General features: G+C 49.0%; 1 protein-coding gene across 1 annotated transcript in view; it reads right to left on the bottom strand.

Annotated features, from left to right (window-relative positions):
• Window positions 1–2,605: 2,605 nt before the first annotated feature.
• LOC106584787 (protein phosphatase 1 regulatory subunit 12A) overlaps window positions 2,606–13,296 on the bottom strand; it is a 63,959-nt gene continuing 53,268 nt past the window's right edge. Inside the window, exons 20-23 of the mRNA XM_045706202.1 lie at window positions 12,696–12,800; window positions 8,321–8,371; window positions 7,788–7,838; window positions 2,606–3,021 (exon numbers count right to left, since the gene is read on the bottom strand). Of these exons, the coding sequence (XP_045562158.1) occupies window positions 2,935–3,021; window positions 7,788–7,838; window positions 8,321–8,371; window positions 12,696–12,800 (294 nt within the window). The 3' untranslated portion in view covers window positions 2,606–2,934. The remainder of the gene's footprint in view (window positions 3,022–7,787; window positions 7,839–8,320; window positions 8,372–12,695; window positions 12,801–13,296) is intronic.

A 13,296-nucleotide genomic window follows, 5' to 3' on the forward strand; every position in this document is an offset into this window, starting at 1 on the left:
AATCAGGACGGGGCTTAGCTTGGCCTGGCGCAGATCTGCGATCGCTTAGCTTGGCCTGGCGCAGATCTGCGATCGCTTAGCTTGGCCTGGCGCAGATCTGCGATCGCTTAGCTTGGCCTGGCGCAGATCTGCGATCGCTTAGCTTGAACTGGCGCAGATCTGTGATCGCTTAGCTTGGCGCAGATCTGTGATCACTTAGCTTGGCCTGGCTGGTGGTGAGTAAAGTGCTGTGGTCAACAGACCGCTCTGTCTGTGGTCATTTAAAGGAGCATGGAGTGGGTCTGTGTGTCCCAAATGGCACCCTACTCCCTATGTAGTGCACTAATTTTAACCAGGGCCCATGGCACCCTATTCCCTTTCTAGAGCACTACTTTTAACCAGGGCCTATAGCACCCTATTCCCTATCTAGTGCACTACTTTTAACCATGGCCCTGATGTAGTGCACTACTTTACTGATAGGGTTTCATTTGGGACGTAGCCTCTGTGTGCCACTAAACAAAAACACTAGTGAGGGAAAGAGTGGATCTCTGGTGGGTTCAGAACACTGTAGTGTGTGAGGGGAAGAGTGGATCTGTGGTGGGTTCAAAACACGCATGTGGAATTACACTACCAGATTAAGAGGGTAATGGAGTGGAATGACACTACCAGATTAAGAGGGTAATAGATTGGAATGACACTACCAGATTAACTAGGGTAATGGAGTGGAATGACACTACCAGATTAACTAGAGTCATGGAGTGGAATGACACTACCAGATTAACTAGGGTCATGGAGTGGAATGACACTACCAGATTAAGAGGGTCATGGAGTGGAATGACACTACCAGATTAACTAGGGCCATGGAGTGGAATGACACTACCAGATTAACTAGGGTCATGGAGTGGAATGACACTACCAGATTAAGAGGGTCATGGAGTGGAATGACACTACCAGATTAAGAGGGTCATGGAGTGGAATGACACTACCAGATTAAGAGGGTCATGGAGTGGAATGACACTACCAGATTAAGAGGGTCATGGAGTGGAATGACACTACCAGATTAAGAGGGTCATGGAGTGGAATGACACTACCAGATTAAGAGGGTCATGGAGTGGAATGACACTACCAGATTAAGAGGGTAATCTATTGGATTTCCCCCCAGTTGGTCTTTTAGAGTTTGAAGTCTGAAAGTGACTGAACACAGAAAAGTGAAATGAAAATAATGTGGAAATGTTACTGTAACCAGTTTAACAGTTAAAATATTTCAACCCCAAAAACACAATGGGTTGGTTTTTCCGGACACAGCAGCGGTATTCACAAATGTGGGATGTGCATATCACCCTCCTTCTTTACAGACAAGATCCTGAAATAAAAACCTGGCTGAATGGAGAGAAGAATCTCCATTAGGTTTGGACTAGGCGTTATCTGTGTCCGGGAAAACAGGCCCCCCAACTGTTAAGAAAGGTCATGGTTTCTGTTTAGAGTTTAGGATGTTACACAAAGAAAGCTGTATGGATGTCTATGGTATGGGTCAGGGACTGGACGGAGTCGATGTGAAAGCCTCCATAAGGAGTGTATTTGTGGGGTAGGATAGTTTTGAGTGGGAGGTATGGGTCAGGGACTGGACGGAGTCGATGTGAAAGCCTCCATAAGGAGTGCATTTGTGGGGTAGGATAGTTTTGAGTGGGAGGTATGGGTCAGGGACTAGACAGAGTCGATGTGAAAGCCTCCATAAGGAGTGTATTTGTGGGGTAGGATAGTTTTGAGTGGGAGGTATGGGTCAGGGACTGGACGGAGTCGATGTGAAAGCCTCCATAAGGAGTGCATTTGTGGGGTAGGATAGTTTTGAGTGGGAGGTATGGGTCAGGGACTGGACAGAGTCGATGTGAAAGCCTCCATAAGGAGTGTATTTGTGGGGTAGGATAGTTTTGAGTGGGAGGTATGGGTCAGGGACTGGACGGAGTCGATGTGAAAGCCTCCATAAGGAGTGTATTTGTGGGGTAGGATAGTTTTGAGTGGGAGGTATGGGTCAGGGACTGGACGGAGTCGATGTGAAAGCCTCCATAAGGAGTGTATTTGTGGGGTAGGATAGTTTTGAGTGGGAGGTATGGGTCAGGGACTGGACGGAGTCGATGTGAAAGCCTCCATAAGGAGTGTATTTGTGGGGTAGGATAGTTTTGAGTGGGAGGTATGGCTCAGGGACTGGACGGAGTCGATGTGAAAGCCTCCATAAGGAGTGCATTTGTGGGGTAGGATAGTTTTGAGCGGGAGGTATGGGTCAGGGACTGGACGGAGTCGATGTGAAAGCCTCCATAAGGAGTGTATTTGTGGGGTAGGATAGTTTTGAGCGGGAGGGACTGAGATCCATAGTTAGTACAATAGCGGAGTGGGTTGGTGGAAAAGGTGGTGTGTGAATGTGGTGGTCACAAAACAAAATAAATTACTAAGTGGGAGAGCTAAGGGACCAAGATGCCTTGGACTGGTGCAATGTGTGTGGATGGCACCTGAAGAAGGAATGTGTGTGGTCATATTAGTATTTCCCCCTTGTGCACATTGTCTATATCCTCGGTTTTGTTTTACATCACAATCCCATGGGCATTTGGCTGTTGTCACGTCTCTTTGCTACTATGCGAGCCGTTGTCATGACCACAGTTGTCATGGCTACCTGCCATGGATACGGTTCTGTCTTCAAAGTGGGCATAAGACACACACAACAAGCCACAGCGATTGGTCAGGACTAAGGAAGAAGAGGCGTCACAATCAAGTCAAGATATGGTGTTGTTTAGAGTACCACATTCTCATACGTCTTCTCTTTTTTGTTTCTTGTCCCCCCCTCTTCTCTCTCTCTCTCTCGCTTTCATTCTTTGGCACTGGTAGGAATGTGAGGTGGGAGGGGTGGCTGGACGGAGGGAGGGAGTGGGCTTCCCTGTTGTCTCTCTCTCTCGTTCTCTCCGTCTATTTGGAGAGCTTACTGATGACTCTGATCAGTGCTCCGTTCTCGTCTTTCAGTCGCTGGTTGTCAGCTCTCAGGTCACCTAGCACCTAGAGGAACAACATTGGTTATTGGGTTGAAAACTGACATTGGATATATCAAAAATGGCACCCGGTTACCTATATAGTGCACTACTTTAGACCAGAGCCCTATGGCGCCCTGTTCCCTATATAGTGCACTACTTTAGACCAGAGCCCTATGGCACCCTATTCCTTATATAGTGCACTACTATTAATCCAGGGTCAAAAAGTAGCGCACTACAGTCGTGGCCAAAAGTTTTGAGAATGACACAAATATTAATTTCCACAAAGTTTGCTGCCTCAGTCTCTTTAGATATTGTTGTCAGATGTTACTATGGAATACTGAAGTATAATTACAAGCATTTCATAAGTGTCAAAGGCTTTAATTGACAGTTACATGAAGTTGATGCAAAGAGTCAATATTTGCAGTGTTGAGCCTTCTTTTTCAAGACCTCTGCAATCCGCCCTGGCATGCTGTCAATTAACTTCTGGGCCACATCCTGACTGATGGCAGCCCATTCTTGCATAATCAATGCTTGGAGTTTGTCAGAATTTGTGGGTTTTTGTTTGTCCACCTGCCTCTTGAGGATTGACCACAAGTTCTCAATGGGATTAAAGTCTGGGGAGTTTCCTGGCCATGGACCCAAAATATCGATGTTTTGTTCCCCGAGCCACTTAGTTATCACTTTTGCCTTAAGGCAAGATGCTCCATCATGCTGGAAAAGGCATTGTTCGTCACCAAACTGTTTCTGGATGGTTGGGAGAAGTTGCTCTCGGAGGATGTGTTGGTACCATTCTTTATTCATGGCTGTGTTCTTAGGCAAAATTGTGAGTGAGCCCACTCCCTTGGCTGAGAAGCAACCCCACACATGAATGGTCTCAGGATGCTTTACTGTTGGCATGACACAGGACTGATGGTAGCGCTCACCTTGTCTTCTCCGGACAAGCTTTTTTCCAGATGCCCCAAACAATCGGAAAGGGGATTCATCAGAGAAAATGACTTTACCCCAGTCCTCAGCAGTCCAATCCCTGTACCTTTTGCAGAATATCAGTCTGTCCCTGATGTTTTTCCTGGAGAGGGGTGGCTTCTTTGCTGCCCTTCTTGACACCAGGCCATCCTCCAAAAGTCTTCGCCTCACTGTGCGCGCAGATGTACTCACACCTGCCTGCTGCCATTCCTGAGCAAGCTCTGTACTTGGTGGTGCCCCGATCCCGCAGCTGAATCAACTTTAGGAGATGGTCCTGGCGCTTGCTGGACTTTCTTGGGCGCCCTGAAGCCTTCTTCACAACATTGAACCGCTCTCCTTGAAGTTCTTGATGATCCGATAAATCGTTGATTTAGGTGCAATCTTACTGGCAGCAATATCCTTGCCTGTGAAGACCTTTTTGTGCAAAGCAATGATGACTGCACCTGTTTCCTTGCAAGTAACCATGGTTGACAGAGGAAGAACAATGATTCCAAGCACCACCCTCCTTTTGAAGCTTCCAGTCTGTTATTCAAACTCAATCAGCATGACAGAGTGATCTCCAGCCTTGTCCTCGTCAACACTCACACCTGTGTTAACGAGAGAATCACTGACATGATGTCAGCGGGTCCTTTTGTGGCAGGGCTGAAATGCAGTCGAAATGTTTTTTGGGGGATTCAGTTTTGCATGGCAAAGAGGGACTTTGCAATTATTAATATTCTGGAGTATATGCAAATTGCCATCACACAAACTGAGGAACCAGACTTTGTGAAAATTAATATTTGTGTCATTCTCAAAAATTCTCACCCCCATCTGTTTGGCGAGATGAAAATTGACATTGTTACAATTGTTGTGTAAAGAAATACAATCCAATGTACTATAATCAGATGGATCATGGTTTCATTTTCATGCAGCTTAGTTTGGTTACCACCTACTTGAGCTCAGGTATGTCTGCAACAGAAACTGAGAGTTAAGTGAACACGGTAAAAGGTGGTAGGATGTATTAGAGTGTTGGGGAAGGAAGAGAGGAGAACACCCATTGGATAGCAGTACCAGTGATCTCCACCCCCATTGGATAGCAGTACCAGGGATCTCCACCCCCATTGGATAGGAGTACCAGTGATCTCCACCCCCATTGGATAGCAGTACCAGTGATCTCCACCCCCATTGGATAGCAGTACCAGTGATCTCCACCCCCATTGGATAGCAGTACCAGTGATCTCCACCCCCATTGGACAGCAGTACCAGTGATCTCCACCCCCATTGGATAGCAGTACCAGTGATCTCCACCCCCATTGGACAGCAGTACCAGTGATCTCCACCCCCATTGGATAGCAGTACCAGTGATCTCCACCCCCATTGGATAGGAGTACCAGTGATCTCCACCCCCATTGGATAGCAGTACCAGTGATCTCCACCCCCATTGGATAGCAGTACCAGTGATCTCCACCCCCATTGGACAGCAGTACCAGTGATCTCCACCCCCATTGGACAGCAGTACCAGTGATCTCCACCCCCATTGGATAGCAGTACCAGTGATCTCCACCCCCATTGGACAGCAGTACCAGTGATCTCCACCCCCATTGGATAGCAGTACCAGTGATCTCCACCCCCATTGGATAGGAGTACCAGTGATCTCCACCCCCATTGGATAGCAGTACCAGTGATCTCCACCCCCATTGGATAGCAGTACCAGTGATCTCCACCCCCATTGAACAGCAGTACCAGTGATCTCCACCCCCATTGGATAGGAGTACCAGTGATCTCCTCACCGATTTGATAGCAGTTCCAGTGATCTCCACCCCGATTGGATAGGAGTACCAGTGATCTCCACCCCGATTGGACAGCAGTACCAGTGATCTCCACCCCCATTGGATAGCAGTACCAGTGATCTCCACCCCCATTGGATAGGAGTACCAGTGATCTCCACACCGATTGGATAGCAGTACCAGTGACCTCCACCCCGATTGGATAGCAGTACCAGTGACCTCCACCCCCATTGGACAGCAGTACCAGTGATCTCCACCCCCATTGGATAGCAGTACCAGTGATCTCCACCCCCATTGGACAGCAGTACCAGTGATCTCCACCCCCACTGGATAGCAGTACCAGTGATCTCCACCCCCATTGGATAGGAGTACCAGTGATCTCCACCCCGATTGGACAGCAGTACCAGTGATCTCCACCCCCATTGGATAGCAGTACCAGTGATCTCCACCCCCATTGGATAGGAGTACCAGTGATCTCCACACCGATTGGATAGCAGTACCAGTGATCTCCACCCCCATTGGATAGCAGTACCAGTGACCTCCACCCCCATTGGATAGCAGTACCAGTGATCTCCACACCGATTGGATAGCAGTACCAGTGACCTCCACCCCCATTGGATAGCAGTACCAGTGACCTCCACCCCCATTGGATAGCAGTACCAGTGATCTCCACCCCCATTGGATAGCAGTACCAGTGATCTCCACCCCCATTGGATAGCAGTACCAGTGATCTCCACCCCCATTGGATAGCAGTACCAGTGATCTCCACCCCCATTGGATAGCAGTACCAGTGATCTCCACCCCCATTGGATAGCAGTACCAGTGATCTCCACACCCTGGGCCTGTATTCACAAAGCGTCTCAGTAGTAGTAGTGCTGATCAAATTGTTATTACATTTTTTATTTAACTTTTATTTAACTAATGAATAGGAGGGATCCTAGATCAGCACTCTTGTCTAAGAAAAACTTTGAGTCCCAAATGCACACTATTCCCTATTTAGTGAGAGACCCATAGGGCCCATAGGGAGGCCCAATAGGGAGACCCATAGGGAGATCCATAGGGAGGCCCATAGGGAGACCCATAGGGAGGCCCATAGGGAGGCCCAGAGGGAGACCCAGAGGGAGGCCCATAGGGAGACCCATAGGGAGACCCATAGGGAGACCCATAGGGAGACCCATAGGGAGGCCCAGAGGGAGGACCATAGGGAGACCCAGAAGGAGACCCATAGGGAGACCCATAGGGAGACCCATAGGGCGCATAGGGAGGCCCATAGGGAGACCCATAGGGCGCATAGGGAGGCCCATAGGGCCCTGATCAAAAGTAGTGCACTAAACAGGGAATAGGGTGCCATTTGGGATGCACTCTGTGAATATGAGCCCTGATAAATAAGTACCCTGTCCTGAGAACATGTCTTAGTGAAAAGTCAATGGATGATATAGTGGTACTGACTATATACAATACTGGTCTCATCTGGAACAGAGCTGTACAGAGCAGCAAGCTTCCCCCTCCCTCCCTCCCTCCCTGGCCCAGTCTAATGCCTTAGTGTGCATCCCAAATGGCACCATATTCCCTATGTGGTGCACTACTTTTGACCATGGTCCATAGAGCTCTGGTCTAAAGTAGTGCCCTATATAGGGAATAGGGTGACATTTGGACAGCAGGCTCAGTGTACCACATACTGCCACAACACTGGTGATTTGCAGCACAAGCCGTGAAAGAAGCAGCAAGCTGTGATGAGGCAGAGAGTCTGTGTGGAGTAAAACCTGGGTTCAGGCAGAGAGTCTGTGTGGAGTAAAACCTGGGTTCAGGCAGAGAGTCTGTGTGGAGTAAAACCTGGGTTCAGGCAGAGAGTCTGTGTGGAGTAAAACCTGGGTTCAGGCAGAGAGTCTGTGTGGAGTAAAACCTGGGTTCAGGCAGAGAGTCTGTGTGGAGTAAGGACTTTCAGCATTTGCTTTAGCCTGCCTGGAGTGCCAGGTGACCTGGGTTTGGGCCCAACTAAAGTATTTGAAAGATTTTGTATACTATTTGAACCCAGGTGTGATCATGTTCTCTCTCTTTTCACCTTCAACTCCTCCTCCAGCTCAGCCAGACGCCGCTCCAACATCCGTCGCTCCTGATGCGAGAGAGAGACACAGAGGGAGAAGAGAAAAAGAGGGATAGAAGAGAGGAGATGGGGAGAGGAGCGAGAGAGAGGAAGAGAGAGAAAGACAGAGAGAGAGAGAGAGAGAGAGAGAGAGAGAGAGAGAGAGAGAGAGAGAGAGGATAAGAAGAGAGAGAAAGAGAGAGAGAAGATAAGAGGAGAAAGAGAGAGAGCGAGAGAGAGAGGAAGAGAAAGAGAGAAGAGGAGAAAGAGAGAGAGAGAAAGACAGAGACAGAGAAAGAAAGACAGAGAGAGAGAGAGACAGAGAGAGAGACAGAGAGAGGAGGGTCAGGCAGCAGTAGAGACAGTCAGTCGTGAGGCCAGGCACAGCATCAGCATCAGGTGTTTGACACTAGATAGTGCACTAGTTTCTGTATATATATATATATATATATATATATATAACACAACACAAGCCAAGCCACACACGGAAGAGTGGAAGTGGAGAGACCTACCTTCTTCTCTAGCTCTAGCATGGTTGAACAATCACTGAACCGCTCCTGTCTCTGTAGGATCAGACAGACAGACAGACAGACAGACAGACAGACAGACAGACAGACAGACAGACAGACAGACAGACAGACAGACAGACAGACAGACAGACAGACAGACAGACAGACAGACAGACAGACAGACAGACAGACAGACAGACAGACAGACAGACAGACAGACAGAGAGAGAGACAGACAGACAGACAGAGAGACAAGACAAGACAGAGTCATTAAATGTCTACAGTAAGCAGTTTCTCTTGGTCTGAGAGTCTTTAGGTTCCTTTTGGCAAACTCCAAGCAGGCTGTCATGTGCCTTTTACTGAGGAGTGGCTTCCGTCTGGCCACTCTATCATAAAAGGCCTGATTGGTGCAGTGCTGCAGAGATGACTGTCCTTCTGGAAGGTTCTCCCATCTCCACAGAGGAACTCTGGAGCTCCCATTGAGTGGCCATTGGGTTCTTGGTCACCTCCCTGACCACTGCCCTTCTCCCCCGTTTGCTCAGTTTGGGTCTGATTACTTATGTAAATAAGGTATTTCTGCATTTAAAAAAAAAAAAAATTGCAAAAATGTCTAAGAACCTGTTTTTGTTTTGTCATTATGGGGTATTGTGTGTAGATTGATGAGGAAATGTTTTTATATAATCGATTTTATAATAAGGCTGTATGTATCTCACTCCTGATGTACCGTGACAGATCTACGGTACAGTTTATCTCTTCTCCTCCTCCTGCTGTACCCTGACAGATCTACGGTACCGTTTATCTCCCTCCTCCTCCTGCTGTACCCTGACAGATCTACGGTACCGTTTATCTCCCTCCTCCTCCTGCTGTACCCTGACAGATCTACGGTACCGTTTATCTCCCTCCTCCTCCTGCTGTACCGTGACAGATCTACGGTACCGTTTATCTCCCTCCTCCTCCTGCTGCTGTACCGTGACAGATCTACGGTACCGTTTATCTCCCTCCTCCTCCTGCTGTACCGTGACAGATCTACGGTACCGTTTATCTCTTCTCCTCCTCCTGCTGTACCGTGACAGATCTACGGTACCGTTTATCTCCCTCCTCCTCCTGCTGTACCGTGACAGATCTACGGTACCGTTTATCTCCCTCCTCCTCCTCCTGCTGTACCGTGACAGATCTACGGTACCGTTTATCTCTTCTCCTCCTCCTGCTGTACCCTGACAGATCTACAGTACCGTTTATCTCCCTCCTCCTCCTGCTGTACCCTGACAGATCTACAGTACCGTTTATCTCCCTCCTCCTCCTGCTGTACCCTGACAGATCTACAGTACCGTTTATCTCCCTCCTCCTCCTGCTGTACCCTGACAGATCTACAGTACCGTTTATCTCCCTCCTCCTCCTGCTGTACCCTGACAGATCTACGGTACCGTTTATCTCTTCTCCTCCTCCTGCTGTACCCTGACAGATCTACGGTACCGTTTATCTCCCTCCTCCTCCTGCTGTACCGTGACAGATCTACAGTACCGTTTATCTCTTCTCCTCCTCCTCCTGTACCCTGACAGATCTACGGTACCGTTTATCTCCCTCCTCCTCCTGCTGTACCCTGACAGATCTACGGTACCGTTTATCTCTTCTCCTCCTCCTGCTGTACCGTGACAGATCTACGGTACCGTTTATCTCCCTCCTCCTCCTGCTGTACCCTGACAGATCTACGGTACCGTTTATCTCCCTCCTCCTCCTGCTGTACCGTGACAGATCTACGGTACCGTTTATCTCTTCTCCTCCTCCTGCTGTACCCTGACAGATCTACGGTACCGTTTATCTCTTCTCCTCCTCCTGCTGTACCGTGACAGATCTACGGTACCGTTTATCTCTCCTCCTCCTGCTGTACCGTGACAGATCTACGGTACCGTTTATCTCCCTCCTCCTCCTGCTGTACCCTGACAGATCTACGGTACCGTTTATCTCTTCTCCTCCTCCTGCTGTACCCTGACAGATCTACGGTACCGTTTATCTCTTCTCCTCCTCCTGCTGTACCGTGACAGATCTACGGTACCGTTTATCTCTCTCCTCCTCCTGCTGTACCCTGACAGATCTACGGTACCGTTTATCTCTTCTCCTCCTCCTGCTGTACCGTGACAGATCTACGGTACCGTTTATCTCCCTCCTCCTCCTGCTGTACCCGTGACAGATCTACGGTACCGTTTATCTCTCTCCTCCTCCTGCTGTACCGTGACAGATCTACGGTACCGTTTATCTCTTCTCCTCCTCCTGCTGTACCCTGACAGATCTACAGTACCGTTTATCTCTTCTCCTCCTCCTGCTGTACCGTGACAGATCTACGGTACCGTTTATCTCTTCTCCTCCTCCTGCTGTACCGTGACAGATCTACGGTACCGTTTATCTCCCTCCTCCTCCTGCTGTACCGTGACAGATCTACGGTACCGTTTATCTCCCTCCTCCTCCTGCTGCTGTACCCTGACAGATCTACGGTACCGTTTATCTCCCTCCTCCTCCTGCTGTACCGTGACAGATCTACGGTACCGTTTATCTCCCTCCTCCTCCTGATGTACCGTGACAGATCTACGGTACCGTTTATCTCTTCTCCTCCTCCTGCTGTACCGTGACAGATCTACGGTACCGTTTATCTCCCTCCTCCTCCTGCTGTACCCTGACAGATCTACGGTACCGTTTATCTCCCTCCTCCTCCTGCTGTACCCTGACAGATCTACGGTACCGTTTATCTCCCTCCTCCTCCTGCTGTACCCTGACAGATCTACGGTACCGTTTATCTCCCTCCTCCTGCTGCTGTACCCTGACAGATCTACAGTACCGTTTATCTCCCTCCTCCTCCTGCTGTACCCTGACAGATCTACGGTACCGTTTATCTCCCTCCTCCTCCTGCTGTACCGTGACAGATCTACGGTACCGTTTATCTCCCTCCTCCTCCTGCTGTACCGTGACAGATCTACGGTACCGTTTATCTCCCTCCTCCTCCTGCTGTACCGTGACAGATCTACGGTACCGTTGATCTCCCTCCTCCTCCTGATGTACCGTGACAGATCTACGGTACCGTTTATCTCCCTCCTCCTCCTGCTGTACCGTGACAGATCTACGGTACCGTTTATCTCTTCTCCTCCTCCTGCTGTACCCTGACAGATCTACGGTACCGTTTATCTCCCTCCTCCTCCTGCTGTACCGTGACAGATCTACGGTACCGTTTATCTCTCCTCCTCCTCCTGCTGTACCGTGACAGATCTACGGTACCGTTTATCTCTCCTCCTCCTCCTGCTGTACCGTGACAGATCTACGGTACCGTTTATCTCCCTCCTCCTCCTGCTGTACCCTGACAGATCTACGGTACCGTTTATCTCCCTCCTCCTGCTGCTGTACCCTGACAGATCTACGGTACCGTTTATCTCCCTCCTCCTGCTGCTGTACCGTGACAGATCTACGGTACCGTTTATCTCTTCTCCTCCTCCTGCTGTACCGTGACAGATCTACGGTACCGTTTATCTCCCTCCTCCTCCTGCTGTACCGTGACAGATCTACGGTACCGTTTATCTCCCTCCTCCTCCTGCTGTACCGTGACAGATCTACGGTACCGTTTATCTCCCTCCTCCTCCTGATGTACCGTGACAGATCTACGGTACCGTTTATCTCCCTCCTCCTCCTGCTGTACCGTGACAGATCTACAGTACCGTTTATCTCCCTCCTCCTCCTGCTGTACCCTGACAGATCTACGGTACCGTTTATCTCCCTCCTCCTCCTGCTGTACCGTGACAGATCTACGGTACCGTTTATCTCTTCTCCTCCTCCTGCTGTACCGTGACAGATCTACGGTACCGTTTATCTCCCTCCTCCTCCTGATGTACCGTGACAGATCTACGGTACCGTTTATCTCTCCTCCTCCTCCTGCTGTACCGTGACAGATCTACAGTACCGTTTATCTCTTCTCCTCCTCCTGCTGTACCGTGACAGATCTACGGTACCGTTTATCTCCCTCCTCCTCCTGCTGTACCCTGACAGATCTACGGTACCGTTTATCTCCCTCCTCCTGCTGCTGTACCCTGACAGATCTACGGTACCGTTTATCTCCCTCCTCCTCCTGCTGTACCGTGACAGATCTACGGTACCGTTTATCTCTTCTCCTCCTCCTGCTGTACCCTGACAGATCTACGGTACCGTTTATCTCTTCTCCTCCTCCTGCTGTACCGTGACAGATCTACGGTACCGTTTATCTCCCTCCTCCTCCTGATGTACCGTGACAGATCTACGGTACCGTTTATCTCTTCTCCTCCTCCTCCTGCTGCTGTACCCTGACAGATCTACGGTACCGTTTCTGTTTACTAGTCTGTCCATGAGAGATTGGTGTGTGTGACCTGGGTAGCCTTGTCCAGGTCCAGTCTGGTCTGAGAGATGGTTCTCTGGGTATCTTGCAGTTGAGACTGGAGCTGACCATTCTCCCTGGACACCACCTCAAACAGCTGGGACAGAAAGACATCACATTATTATTGAACTTTATTAGAACAATTCCAATTATATATATATATACACACATATATAAAGTTAACAAAAATATAACGGCTTGTCCCATGTTTCATGAGCTGAAATAAAAGATCCCAGAAATTTTCCAGACAAACAAAAATCTTATTTCTCTCCAATGTTGTACACAAATTAATTTACATCCCTGTTAGTGAGCATTTCTCCTTTGCCAAGATAATCCATCCACCTGACAGGTGTGGCATATCAAGAACCTGATTAAACAGCATGATCATTACACAGGTGCACCTTGTGCTGGGGACAATAAAAGGCCACTCTAAAATGTGCAGTTTTGTCACACAACACAATGCCACAGATGTCTCAAGTTGAGGGAGTGTGTAATTGGCATGGTGACTGCAGGAATGTCCACCAGGGCTGTTGCCAGAGAATTTAATTAGTTCATTTCTCTACCATAAACCGACTCCAACGTCCTTTTAGAGA

The sequence above is a fragment of the Salmo salar genome, chromosome ssa23 (genome assembly GCF_905237065.1).
Source record: "Salmo salar chromosome ssa23, Ssal_v3.1, whole genome shotgun sequence".
Taxonomy (NCBI): domain Eukaryota; kingdom Metazoa; phylum Chordata; class Actinopteri; order Salmoniformes; family Salmonidae; genus Salmo; species Salmo salar.